Source organism: Eublepharis macularius, chromosome 6 (assembly GCF_028583425.1).
Source record: "Eublepharis macularius isolate TG4126 chromosome 6, MPM_Emac_v1.0, whole genome shotgun sequence".
In the NCBI taxonomy this organism is placed as follows: Eukaryota; Metazoa; Chordata; class Lepidosauria; order Squamata; family Eublepharidae; genus Eublepharis; species Eublepharis macularius.
Window position 1 is genome coordinate 129,434,675 of NC_072795.1, and position 14,849 is coordinate 129,449,523.

General features: G+C 42.2%; 1 protein-coding gene across 1 annotated transcript in view; it reads right to left on the reverse strand.

Moving 5' to 3' along the window:
• Positions 1-14,849, reverse strand: part of ERCC6 (ERCC excision repair 6, chromatin remodeling factor) — a 63,013-nt gene that overhangs the window by 25,247 nt on the left and 22,917 nt on the right. Inside the window, exons 6-8 of the mRNA XM_054983985.1 lie at positions 12,876-13,004; positions 7,872-8,030; positions 2,899-3,034 (exon numbers count right to left, since the gene is read on the reverse strand). Of these exons, the coding sequence (XP_054839960.1) occupies positions 2,899-3,034; positions 7,872-8,030; positions 12,876-13,004 (424 nt within the window). The remainder of the gene's footprint in view (positions 1-2,898; positions 3,035-7,871; positions 8,031-12,875; positions 13,005-14,849) is intronic.

Here is a 14,849-nt window from a genome sequence, read left to right on the forward strand (position 1 = left end):
AATTGAGGAACCTCCTAACAATTATGAGCCCCTCTTCCCCACGCTGGCTAAAAGACAAAACGGTAGATCAGCTTCTTCTCCCATGGAAAAGAGAATATAACGCTTGGAATATAAGCAAGACCAGGAGGAAGGACCACCTCGTCTTTGGCAAAGACTAAAGTTCTTATCAACTGGAAGAGCTCTAGATCTGAAAATGCAGTGAGCATGGGTAATTAATCACTACTAGATGACTAGAATTGGGCTCATCACCAACTGCAATTTTTAATTTAGGGTACAACTACAGAACCCTCAGAAGTGTGCATACTGGCAGGTATTTATAAAGGCCCTGTGGCTTCTCTCTACACAGTGCAAGGCATGCTGTGGAGCCCAGAGGTTTCTTACTCAAACCCTGAGAATCCCCCGTTTCCATACTTCAGTTGCTTTCCAGCCAAAATACAAAAATGCACCGCTTGAAGCTTTGGTAATTTTTACTTCGCATAAATAGCTATTTTACCATGGATGATGACTAGCATCACTTCCATGCACTTACCTAAGTTTTGGATAAGTCGTAAGAGATCAAAAATAAGCAAAAAAGAGTGTCACATTAACATGTGGTTGACTGAGTAAGGTGCATAAGCAAATTAAAAAGTCTTATGTTCGTTTGTAACTTCCAGAAACACACTTCAGTGGATGGTCTGCAATTTAACTTACTGCAGTACTTCTGAACAAGTTCCTGGCAGGTGGGGACTCCAACTTAACTGAACTCCAGGAAAAGACTAATATGATTCCCCCTACTGCTTCAATCACATATAATAACCCATCATAAGACACAATGGAGCGTGGCGATTAAAGTGATGAACTAGGGCTGGGTCTCCCCCACAAAAGGTCACTACTTGGTCCAGTCACAGTTGCTCAACCCAACCTCAAAGGGCTACTGAGGTCATAAAATGGGTAGAAGCAAACTCTATGCATGTCTCCCTGAGTTTCTTGGTAGAAGAGTGAGCATTAAAATAAACATCTGATTTTCAGCATTTAAAAGCCAATTTTTAAAAATGCACCTCATCATAACATTGACTATTCGTAATATGTTTAATCCAGTGCAATTGTGCTTCACGCCAGTTGAATATTATAATAAACTAAATATTTAAAGGGATATTTTACTGTATTGTGAAAAGTCATTTAGCCCTGGTAAGAGCTAAACAGCTCTCATCTTGTTCTCAAAATTATCTCAGTGGAATGTTCATATAATTTTACATTTCACAGGTTGATGAAATCAGTTATAACAAAGCAACAATTTCAGAAGAACTCAGTGACTTGGGGGGGAGACTAATTTTAATGGCATTTTACTGGCAGAGCTCTTCCTTAGGTAAATTCTTTTCAAACTGGACACAATGGTTTGAATCATATGTCCAGCCCAGGTGTTAAGATTCTCTTCACAAGTTCTGCTCTCTCTTGCTCTTGCCTGCAGAAGAAAGCCAAGTGGCAGAGATAGAACTTTCAAAGATGGCACCTTTCCTTTGGACAACCTTGAGGCTCACCCAACACCTATCTTACTGCTCTTACAGTTGCTATGCCAAAACATTTTACCCAACATTTTAATTGATGGGTTCTTTTTTTTTTAATCAGCTGTTTTTATGGTCTGGTTCTAGTCTGAGGACTGTTTTATGGGTATCATTTTTGCTGCTTAATGTTGTTTTATCCTGTTTATGTCCCCTGGTGGGTCTCAGTACTGATTATACTTACATTATTGTTTTAATGATTTAATTGTACTGTTTTTTACTTTGTGATATGCCTGAAGCAGGTCTCTGGGAAGGTGGAGATTTAATTCTCTAAACAAAAATAAAGATGGTGCATGCACAAAAAGGACCCTTGGAACCCATCTCTTTCCTGCCCTCCCATTCCAACCCTAGCCTCCAAGACCTCCAAAGGGCTGATGCTGGAAACTGCAGAATAGTAAAGAGTCCAGTAGCACCTTTAAGACTAACCAACTTTATTGTAGCATAACCTTTCGCGAACCACAACTCTCTTCATCAGATGCATCTGCTTCTACTATGGGGATGCATCTGATGAAGACAGCTGTGGTTCTTGAAAGCTTGTGCTACAATAAAGTTGGTTAGTCTTAAAGGTGCTACTGGAATCTTTACTATTTTGCAACTACAGACTAACACGGCTAACTCCTCTGGAAGCTGCAGGTCTCTTATGGACAAAAATCCATCAGCGGGGGTGGAGGCTGCCCTGTTCCTGTACCAGTGGAAGGGAAGGGCAGTATTCTAATGGTGGAAAGGAAGGACAGTATTGTCTCTCCCCCCCCTCACTTCAACCCCCCTCACCCCTACCCCTTTAGAGAAGGGGTAGGGGTGAAAGAACGACAGATTAATGCAACCACTACACAGGATTCATACCCAGGACTCTTACAGTTAGGGAGGAAGAAATGATTGTATAACCCCTTGCTTATCTGGAATCATATGGCCCATTAGAACAGAAAGTCAGGACTCTTTTCTAACCAGAAGGCACATGAGAGGGCAGTTCAGAATGCAAAGAAAAGCAGGCTGTTTGACTGGAAATAAATATGTTTAACACTGCAAGCTGTGTTTGTCTTTAACTTCTCAGGGGGAGAAGATCAAAACCACAGAGTCTGCTAGCTAGATTTTAGTGGTGCTGAGTATCTCCAACTCACTACAATATTGTTTAATGCCAAAAAAAGCAAATACTGCAAAGATAAAGAGGAGACAGGCTATCACCTAATCAGAAGGCAGTGGTTTGAGAGAGAAAACAATGCTATGACACCAGCTAACAACAAAGTAATTTTTATTTAATATTCGTTATGAGGCTCTCAATAGCTATGCTTAATAAAGCATTCATATAGTAAAGCACAAAGCTTGAAGTTTCTAATGTATAACGCTTGGAATGAACAGGTACCTTTTTGTTTGTGTAAGAGCCTGTCTCATGCAGAATTGCCACCCGAAATGGAGGCCACCAAGTATGGAACTCTTTCACCCACTGATGCATCACAGTGGTTGGACACACAATCACGGTTGGACCCAGACCTCTGAACCTGCAATAAGTAGATCGCCAGATAAAAACACCATGAAAGCACCAGCGTTATGTGAAGAAACTGTCAATTGCACAAGGAGCGAAGTGGACCCCTGCTTTGTCAAAACGTCTTCTCTACAAGGTGCTTAAGGCAGCTTACGTGGTCTCTGCACTTTATCCTCCCCACTCTGCACTTTATCCTCAGCATCCTGTGAGACCGGAGAGGGTGAACATCTGGCCCAAGGCTACTCCGTGATCTGCTCAGCAAAGTTAGCATTTGAACCTTTGACCTAGTCCAACCTCTACATTACAGAGGACAACATTTCAGGAAAGAAAACTACTTGGGACAAGGAGCTCAAGAAAATGGACACATGGTTAACCTACTTTGTTTTCACAAAAACCCCAAGAGGTAGATTAGGCTGGGAGTTTGTGATTTCCTAAGCTTTGCAAGGATCCAACCCAAATGCCCTTAGTACAAGGTCAGCGTGCTATCCACTATTCAGATGTTCTCCTAGGCACGAATGCATTAATCTTCACCTGGTAAGGACTCACAATCAGAGCATATATTGTCTAACAGTCACATTAGTGGCAACAGTGTCATGCTTTTATTTAGGAGTTTTTGGTAACAAGAATGAGGGGGGGAGAAAGGGAGTATGATGAATGAATTTATTTACATAATGTATATAGGCTGCGGAATAAAGGCGCAGTCTTGGAGGGAGAAGGGAGCACAGACCAGTACGTAGTGTGAAGAGGAGGTTATCCTCATAATATCAATCCAAAGTGAAAGAAAGAAGTTTGCCATCTTTTCCCCAGACGGAACTGAACGTCTCTGATGCAACATGGTAAAGCAAACCACCTAGCACTCAAATAGTAATTGTCAAATACAAGCAGATACACTCCAGCGGCCATAGATGTGTTTTTTGTTCGTACCATCTCAAGAGCACATGAAGCTGCCCTCTACTGAACCAGACCATCCGTCCATCAAGGTCGGCATTGTCCACCCCGACGGGCAGCAGCTTTCCAGGCTCTTTGGATGAAGTCTTTCACACCACCTACTACCCGATTCTTTTAACTGGAGTTGCTGGGGAACCTTCCACAAGCTATATCACTGAGCCACCTTCTATTACAGACAGACAGACAGATCCATAGGCCATAACATCCCCACGTATACCTTTTATTATGGATGTTCACATAACACCGCCCTCCCTTCATGTACTACTCTCTCAGGAGGACTATTCACACCTTTCAGCATCCCTAAGAAAGCGTCCTCTCTCTCGACTGAATATTCGTAAACATTCCAGAACACCTTTGAAACCAAGCCAATAACCAAGGTCTCATTTCAGAGTTCTGAAACGAGAACTTGGGAGCTTCAGTCTTCAAAAAATGCAACCCATTTGCACTCCTCACCCCTTCTGCAATCTTTTTTAGCACCAATATTGGCAAGCCCATTATTTTTCTACCAACTGGTATGTTATGTTACTTAATATTATACTGCATCAATCTCTCTGTTGCCACAGTTAAGTACTCCAACAGTTTCCACATGAAACTGACCAGGTGACTAAGGCTTTCCCACCTAAGGACAAGAAAGACTCAAAATGGGGGGGGGGGGGGAGAAACAATCGATCCAAGCTGTTGGACCACAGCAAGGAAAGGACCCTCCCTTGTCTGCACTTTGCCCTAGGGATTAGGCAGGATGTTCCCTGGGGGCGCTCTCATTCGTAAGTGATTTAGTTCTTAGGTTAATATATCCGGTACTTTTTTTAACTGAAGCATTACCTTCACAATACTATATTAATAATAAGATCTGGGCTGTAATCCAAAGCATGATGGTTAATTGACCTACCCTACTGGTTTCTATATCAGTAGCAGTTGTGATGGGGGGGGGGGGGAAGCGATGCTACCAAGGAAGAAAAGATGCAGTTTGCGCCTAAATCAAAGATGTGTTGCCTTAGTCTTAAAGCAAGTCAATCAAAAAAGAGAAAGGAGGAAGGTGTGTGATTTTTTAAAAAAATCCAGCTATGCTGTAATGTGTCCATTATTGCAATAATTACATTTTATGTGCTATGGCCCGCAGTTGTCAGGTGCTCAGTTATCAAAAGCTGTGTACGTTTTCAAATCGGGAGTACTGCCGTTTCATTCTACACCAGCATTCATGACTGGAATCACGGTCTTAAGGTTGGAATTCTGAAACAATTCACCTTCTTTCTCACCTGGCTGACCAGGTTCCAACTCAAAAGACACAGCCGCTCCTATTTGTCTGAGAGAGAAAATATGATGCAAAATGTGACCCACACGTCTCTTCATGCTTAAGCCTCAAGTTGTTCCCATTCATCAAATGTGGCATCAAGGCTGTGTGCGTGTTTTAATTCAAAGGAGCAGCGTTTCCCACAATACCTATAGCCACGGCTGCCTTAGCAAGTCTTGGGATCAAACCCCTTGAGCTACCTAAAAATAAAATAAAAGTGTGATATCACAGTAAGCTACTTTAGAGGGGGGAGATGGGAGGCTACAAAAGCAATGGAACCAATCACTTCACTTGCTGTCTGCTCTGTTACTTGTTCGACAAGCGCCCATACCAACATTCAAAAAGAAAGCCGTTGCATTTTGGGGCAGCTCTCCAAAATTTATGCTAGTAACTATTCCTCATGGTGAGGATGCAGGAACCCACCCTGTCACAATGCTTCAGAAGGAACACAAATCCAGATTGTGGGTTAAATTCAGGGAACCAAGCTGTTTGCAGCTTTAAATGAAGCTTAAAACCTGCAAGATTTAAAAAACAAACAAAACTGGAGCAGGATGTAGCAAATAAAATTACTAACAATACATATCGACACAAAGAGGCGTGGATCCAGTGTACAGTGCATGCAGCTTGCATGCATATTTCATTTTTCATTCACTTTATTTTATTTATACCCCACTTGTCTCCCTAAGGGGGACTCAAGATAGCTTACATAATTCTCCTCTCCTTCAATTTTATCTTTATAATAACCCTGTGATGTAGGCTAGGCTGAGAGGGTGTGATTGGCACAAGGTCACCCAGAGATCTTCCACTGCAAAGTGGGGATTTGAACCTGGATCTCCCAGATACTAGTCTGACACTCTAACCACTATATATCACTCTCTCTCTAATAGAGAGAGAATGGAGGGATCTCCAACAGTGTCAAATGTGCCCTCACTGTCTCAGGGAGTTGAGTAACATACGTGAGCTCATGTCCCTTAATCAGGAGAACGGGTGGATTCCTCCTTCCTGTTTCTTGCAAAGGAATGGGTACAGTGCCTACAGCAAGCAGCCCCTGAACACAGGCACCATATCCTGGATAGGGGAAAGGAAAGGGAAGGTCTGAGTTCAAATCCCTCCCTCCACCAGGACCAGCAGTATACCACTGGAAGAGTCATAACTTCTCAGTCTAATTTCACACAGTTGCTGTGAGGATAAGATGTGGGGCGGGCGGGGGGGGGGGAGAGGGTGAACCATGTTCCCTTGGAAGGAGAACATAAACTTCAATAAATAATAATGAACTGGATCTAGTCTCCTGTAGCATTCTAAAGCCAAAACATCCACAGACAAATGCATCAGTATCACTTTGGTTATGTGTGTCACAGGAAAGCTAAAGGGTGCCTCGAGCACAGATAAAAGTCCTCTGAATGAAGAGGAACTTTGCCTGCCTATTTCCCTTGAAATTAATAGCAGCTGTGTCACAGCACGGATGTACTTTTTAACAAATCTCATAAAGTACAGGGGATTCATGTGAGAAAATCTTACAGTCACCTATGTCTGTAATCTATAGATACTTAGAAGAAATATATAGAAAAGGAGGGGAAATGATGACTGGTGGAGGTAAGTAAGATTTTGGAAGAGATTGTAATACGCAGAATTATGCTAAGCAATGTCTTCTTAGGAACTGAATTATGCTAAAGAACAGAACAGGTCTCCAGGAAAACACGTCACGTTCTATACGAAAGATCATTAATTGTATTTGAAGCATACGGCTCTGTCAACAGCATCTATGCTGTACTGTTAACGTAATAAATGACTATAATCCCTTAATCTGAGCATCAGAGGTGAAGGTCCTGGCTTGGAAATTGCAAGCTTTGTGATCATTCCTACATTTAATATAAAGTTGGAATACTAAATCTGAAAGCATGCATGCGTTCAATCAAAGAGCTCCAGTCTCAAATATGACATGCTTGGGCCTCTTCAGGCAGAAGAGCACAATTACACAACTATTATTCACTGGGTTTTCTAGGAGTTTCAAGACGTTTTACTGACTCCTCTGGACTGAGAGCCACCAATAACTTCATACTTGAGGTTATAGGGAGGGGTGAGGGAAGGGGAGGAGGAATAAGGAGCAAACACGAAGGAAGTTGACTCTCACGTTCACAACCACACAGGATTCTCATGTTCGTAACATGTGACTTCCTGAAAAGTAGTCAGCTTCTATCTTGCCACGGCAAATATTGTACCGTAAAACATAACATGTTCGCCTAAAGCTTTTGCATCTAATTGAAAATTCTATACTGTGTAAACTATTGATATTAACATAATTGAATTTGTAAGCAATCCATTTGCGCTAGCTAACCTTAGACACAATATTGACCCAAAATATCTGGTGAGGCTCATCTGCAAAATGAACTATCAATGCCTGGAATTCATTAAGAGTGTTACATGTTTAATTTTTCCTGCCCTCCAGCTCCATTGTCTCGTAAAATTTTTCCTTTGATGTCCCCCACTAAAAGAATTAAAGGAATACTGTAATTGAAATGTCGTTAATAATTCACAGGGCCCTCCTCCACAGCAATACATCCAATGAAATATTAATTGAGCTCCACAGACTGATCGTCTGCAGAAGAGCACTTGCCTGTAATTTGAACCACGAGTCCTGATCTTGCTGTAGCTCAGACCTGCCAAGAAGGCAATTATCTGGATGGTCTTGCCCAATCCCATCTCGTCTCCCAGAATTCCTCCCGCCTGCTGGCAGTGCAATTCCCAGAGCCACCTAACACCTGTCTGCTGGTACCTACAAATAAGAAAGCAAAATAAGATGGCAAATAGCAGTCGTAACAGAAAGTACTCATGAATTAGTCATTCAACAAGGTTCAAAAGCTAGTTACCGTAACATGCTGCATGTGTGTTTTACATGAGCTCTGTATTTACAACATCATGCATTTTTTATGTTGTCAGATATTAGATGCGATCAACTCATCCTTCATGCAACGTTCAACTATTTCTAATTAAGCCAAGACACGATAATTAGAGGGCATTTTACTTTGTGTATGTTTGTAAGTGGGACTAGAGCAGCCTCCGATATTTCTTTCCACACCAAAATACAACAGTTTTGCCAGTCCATTATAAAGGAAGGTTGTTAAAATGTAATGAAGCATGACAGAGGGGAGGCTCGGTTACCAAACAGCTGGTGCTGAAAGACACACATCGTAAGCGATGAAAAAAGAGGAGTTTTTTTAGGTGCGGCACTGTCTAAATGTGTGATTTAGCAGGAGTAAGAAATCAAAAGTTCTAATCTTTGTACCCTGTAATTTGGAGAAGGGGCAAGGGTCATATACTAGGCACAGTTCAGTTCATGAGCAGATTCTGTTTGTGTGCAAAGCAGGAACAGTTATCTGTCCAGGTTAAGCCATAGTTAATCAAGAGAAGGGGAGGACTTCAACATAAATAAGGAGCTAGCATAAAAAGAAGAAAACAAAAATAAGCCCAATAAGTTGTTTAGACTGGAGGATAGTGTGTGGTTTCCAACAAGCAGGGATGTAAAATGCTAGCAGACTTTTCCTAGGAAGAAAGAATTTCATTAGCTTCAAGGAATAACTGGATACACCTAACAAAGGACATTTTGCAAAGCCATAACCTCAGACTGCAATTGGCAGCAAAGACATTTTCTACTAGGGTAGATTGTCCAGGAACCTCTAAGACTTTCCTGCCTTCTTCCTTAGTTTGTAGATTGGCTCGATGCCATTCACACTTAATAACAATATTTATTTAGGTGGAGGTATCACTATTTCTAGGGCACTGAACTGGTTACATGGTTTTGACCCAGAGGCCCTTTAAATGAGAATGACCCACCATCAACCCTTAACAAGTGGCTCATGCGCCCGCTACTTGCGAAGTGGTTCACATGCTGCAACACCCCCTTCCTCTTTCTGCCATTTGCTACCCCCAAGCCTGCCTTTGTGATCTACAACAGCACAAGGCTTAGGGAGCAGGAAAGCTCGTTTTGCAGCACTGGCTTCTCTAGCGGAGGCTGCAGGAGACACGTGAAAGTTTTCCTTCCCTATCCCGACCCACACACCACCCAACGACTCGCAGTTTTCATTTGTTCCCACGCCCGTATCAATTAGAGAGTACTTGCTGGAAGCACAGAGTCCGTCCTTATTACTCTGAAATCACACAAAGCAGGTTATGACAACACTCTCCAAAGGGGCTGAGACATGAAATTCTACAAAGCCAATTCGGTAAATTGGAAGAGTCTGATTTTAAATGTTATGAGTTCTATGTAAATTTTATCTAAGAGTTTTGATGTTTTATTGGTTTATGAAACTGCAGGAGTATCAACCCATTTAGCTGTAGATGTTGCCGGGTTGCCTGGACAATGTATGCGTACGAGCTTTTGTGTAATGCTATCTTTACCGCTAACGTGATAATTTTGTATATAGTACTTACAAAAATGCAAACAATGACTTTAAAATCAATGGTAAAATAATAATGAAAATATGCTAAGTACAGGTGAAACAAACATTATTAAAGGCATGACTTCCGAAGGGAGTCGTACTCCTCCATTTTTATGGATTCTAGACTGAAGCAGACAGCAGTTTTTTAGGTCAAGGATAATACAGGTGGTTACCTAAACTGACCTGCTGTCCCTGGAAATTTCAACATTCCTCCTTCTAAACAAACATGCTCATCTTCTGATCAGATAAGATCAATTCTGATGAAGCTATATATGTGGTTTATCAACCTAGTTTTAAAAAACATATATACTTGAAATGAAGAAATATTTCTCATTATGGGAACACTAGTTTCTAGAACACAACAATTATGAAACCAGAATGCACACGTCTATAGAACTCAGAAGCTAAATGGGAACAAAGAGCGAAGTGTTCAATGGCTGCAGAGAAAAGCATGAAAATGGATTGACAAAAATGTCCAGAATCCATGGGTTCTTGTGCCTCTTCTGTTCTCCTCAGTATTATTCCACTCCTCTTCAACCTAACTGCTGCCTTTGAGACAGTAGACCATGCCATCTTGCTGAGGTGCTTGGAGGAAGAAGTGGGTATCAAAGGACCTGCATTAAGACTGGTTTAAATCCTTTTTCTTGGAATGGACTAAAAGGGTAGCTGTTGGGGACCAACTATCTACAGAATAAACATTATCTTGCAGAGTTCCACAGGGCGCAATCCCATGTTGTTCAACCTTTATGTAAAGTCTTTAGGAGAATTCATTCGCAGCTACGGAATTAGATGCCATCAATATGCAGAAAACACCCAGCTCTATATTTCAGTTGCCAAATCATCACAGGACGCAGCAGAGATAGATCGTTGTTTGACGGTTGTGGTCAAATGGCTGAAAGAAACTGAAACTGAACCCAGGCAAGATGGAAGTGATGCTGGTCAGGAAGGCAGGGAACCTAGGGGTTATACTGGATCCAGCACTACTGCTAGAAAAGCATATTAAGGGGGCTGCAAAAAATGCTTTCCACAAACTCAGTCTAGCCTGGAAGATGGCCCCCTACCTAGACACAGCCAATCTAGCCAAATGGATCCATGTCATGGTAACATTGAGACTTGACTACTGCTATGCACTTTACATTAGTCTCTCCTCTCAGTTAACTCAGAGACTCCAGTTGGAGCAGAATGCTGCAACTTGGCTATTATCAGGAGCTAGGAGAACCATGAATATTATACCCATTCTACAGTCACTCCATTGGCTTCCTACTGAGCCCAATTCAAGTTATTAGCTATTACAAAACTCTCCACAGCCTTGGTCCACCGTATCTATGGGACCGTATCTATGGGACCGCCTCTCCCCCTATACTCCACCATGGCAACTTCACTCATCTGAACAGGGCCTTCTGCAGGTATCAACCTTCACATGGGCAAAATCATTAACTGTCCAAACACGGGCATTCTCTGTGGTGGCACCACTTTACAGAATGGCCTACCTGAGGAGGTTAGGAAAGCTCCCACTCTCCTGGCCTTCTGTAAACAAAGCAAAACTGAACTATGGTTGTTGGGGGTTTTCCGGGCTGTATTGCCGTGGTCTTGGCATTGTAGTTCCTGACGTTTCGCCAGCAGCTGTGGCTGGCATCAAAACATACATACATCAATACATCAAAACTGAACTGTTCAAGGGGGCTTTTTGCTCAGATGGGAGGGCTGTTCTATAAGGAAATGGTCTCAACAGATCCATCAGTAAAGGGATAGTGAACCCATCAGTAAAGAGATAAGGAAGGAACACAAACTTAACTACTATTACTGTAAATGGTGATGGACCACAGACTTCACTACTATTGCTATAAGTATGATACTACTGGATCCTATGTTGTTTAATATATATCAGTCGTTGAATTTGCCTACGCAACATTGCTAAATTTTCAAACCTTTCTTTTCATTCTTTTCTCTCTTTCTCTTTAAATCTAGCAAATTGCATGCATATACCCATTATATGCATATTGAAATGTCTTGATATTGATTGGACTGGACCACACTATGTAATCCGCCTTGAGTCTCAGTGAGAAAGGCGAACTATTAATGACGTAAACAAAGCAAGCAGCCTTAAGGGGGATGTTCACTGCATGCAACTAGCTTAATTTTAATACATATTTTCAGGTACACAGAGGACAGGAAACTGTTGGCGGTGGATCTATTTATTGTACTTGCTCTGGCTATTTATGGACTGGAACCCCAGAGAGCTAAAAAAGATAATGAATGGGAATCTTTATCGCTAAAGTTTTCTCAGGGATCAGGAAATGCAAAAACAGGCCTTTTGAAACATAAAGGCAGAGTCTTTTTTCAACCAGGACTACACGCCTGCCCTTATTCAACAATGGAAATACAAAATCCAAGGCAAGAATCTGGGCTTGAACGTTGGCATGAAAAAAATAAAAACACGGGGGAAACCTGTTGCCGATGACAGCCAGCTGCCTCAGGACACTCCTGCCATTTTCATACTCCAGTGTGGTCAGGGCAAGCTCTTAATGCCTACTGACTGCATGCTTTCTTTTCTGCTGCAGAGATCTCCGCTGTTAAACTGCTTTGCAAGTCAGACAAATCATTCAGCTCCATTGATCTTTTCAACCACTCAGGAAGTTTTGCCAGCTGACGTGTGTGTGTGTACGGGGATACCCTTCATCAGAGAAGCTCATCTTGCCAAGATTCACGTTTAGTTGCCTCTCTCGGCTGAATTCCCTTTGGAGTACCTCGACAATAGAACCGGTTTTTGAATGATGGCTCCAATACACTACCAAGTCCTTGCCGCAGTTGCAGAGGATCCGGTCAACCAAGCTGAGTTCCAGTGATGCACCAAACTCTGCTGAAAATGCTACGATCAACCGATGATGCCATCAAGCCATAGGAAATGTGATAAGTAGGCAACTTACCAACTTTCCTGTTTGAACTGCTTACTCAAACTGACTGAATGGGCTAAAACGGTCCCTCTGTGCTTCATGATGATGGCCGTGTGGGATGAGAAAAACTCCGACTAGCCAGTTGAAAAGCAGAGAGCAAAAGGCTAGTTTTTCAATCAGCTGCAGAATGTCAGCACAGACTTTGTGCTTACTTTTTTTCTTTTCTCACTTATAGTAGCAAAACTTCCTAAAAATTCTTTCCCAGTTGCTGCCAAATGTGATACATACTTGAAAAGCTTCTTGAAGAGAAAACCTGGCACTCGGAAGCCCTCGTCAAATTCAGCATCACTTTCGTCCGACTCTTCCCCTGCCATCAGTCGTTCCTGGCGGTCTTTCAGCCGTTGTTTACGCCACCTCCTGCAATTACAGTAAGATTCACCACTAGCCTTGTTCATGTTAGCAGACAACACACACTACGCAGTTTAAGCAACTAGCAGAGAGCAGCAGCTAAATCAGAACTAAAAGAACCACTGTTGACCAGAAGAGAGTAGGTTGGAGTTTGACACAAGAAGTTGGGCTCAGAAATCGGGGTAAGCCACTTAATCTCTGGTAAGCCACATTAAAATGGATAACAGGAGGGCTCTACTTCACAGGGCTGCTATGAAGACAAGTGTTGGAAGATAGGGAGATGTGCCAGAGATCAGGAGTCAAGCAAACCAGAACCCCCCCCCTTCCACACCACACACATTTATGATCTCTGGTGCTACCATGACATTCATTTCCCAAAAACACTAAACCCCACAAAGTTGTCTTGAAGTAAACCTTGATGTGGAACTTTTCACCAGCCTTCTTCTGTGCATTCTACTCCACAGTCTTATTCCTGTAAAATAAGCCACTCTATGGTTTTTCACAAAAGGGTAATTTAATGTGACCTGACAGAAGTTTCTAGACAGACAATATACACATCCAATCAGATGTAGAATAGATATACAAACTGGGGGTGGGGGGGGCACTGATTTCAATTGGAAGAGATCACTTAACAGAAACTCCCATCTCAATTAAGCTGGAAACAGAGAAGAGATTAGGAAATTAACTTTTTAAAGTATAAAAGTGAGGTTTTGTTTCTCATGGGTGTATGTATACACACACACACTTCTTCAATCTCATTTTCACTTCTGGCCAACCTGGTCAAAAACCACAGTGCCATTTTACCCAGACAAGAGCAAGAAAGGTGTCCACATCATGAGCAGCAGGCCCTCTTTTCAAAAAAAAATCCCAGCTCTGAAAAAAGTAACTGCTGTATGCCCCCCGTCGCCAAAACTTACGATGAGCTTGCTAAAGCAGACTGAAACAGCAGCACCATTTTTAAATGCTTGGCAGATGTTCCAGCACGTGCCAGAAGAGACCAAGTTCAGAGCACGTCGAATTATTTAATCGCTAGCCAGTTAAATAGGTCTAAGAAAATATTCCAAGGAATAAACTAGTTTTGTTCAAATATTCACACAGTTGCCCCAAAGTGTTCTGCCAAAGGAGAACAGATGATCCGTCCTGGTGACTGAAATTAATCTGACATAAATGAATAGGTTTGTGTGACAGCAGGTTGAATTTCTAATTTTATTAGTAACATAAGAATGACATCTCTTGAATAAGTTTCTTTCTTTTAGAGAAGGAGGAAACAGGGCGCCCTCTGGTGCACAAGAAGAAAATTCCTCTAGTTCGACAGATTCAGCATTGCGCATAGAAAATTTTCACAGCGCCTGTTAAAACACGGATGCAGAGAAGAAGCACGACCGTCTCAACACAAATGATGTCATGCGTCAGGCATTCCAGCACACAACTCTCTGTTATTTAACAATTCCTCCCAGATTGTTTGCGCATTATTTGTAGATGTGATTACCAATTCACTTAACGCATCGTTCCTGCAGCCAGGGCCCACTTAGCACCCCAAAAAGTTCAGCGCAATGCCATAAATCTAGACCAACTCTCGGTCAACCATCAGAATAAAAAAACAGAGGTGGTGAAGCTTCATCTTGCGGACAGTAGCCAAATGCTATGTAGATATTATAGCAATAGGACATTACAAACCGGAGGGGCCCTGCGTGCCCTACGGCGTCAGCACAAACACCACCACCACCACCCCAGAGTGGGATGAGAAAAAGGATTAGGACTGGGTCCTTTTCAGTGAGTTAGTCAAGTTGAATAAAGTGGCAGAGGAGCAGGGCGCAATCTTAGGTGGTTGAGTCAAGCAGAGCTCAGTGCTCC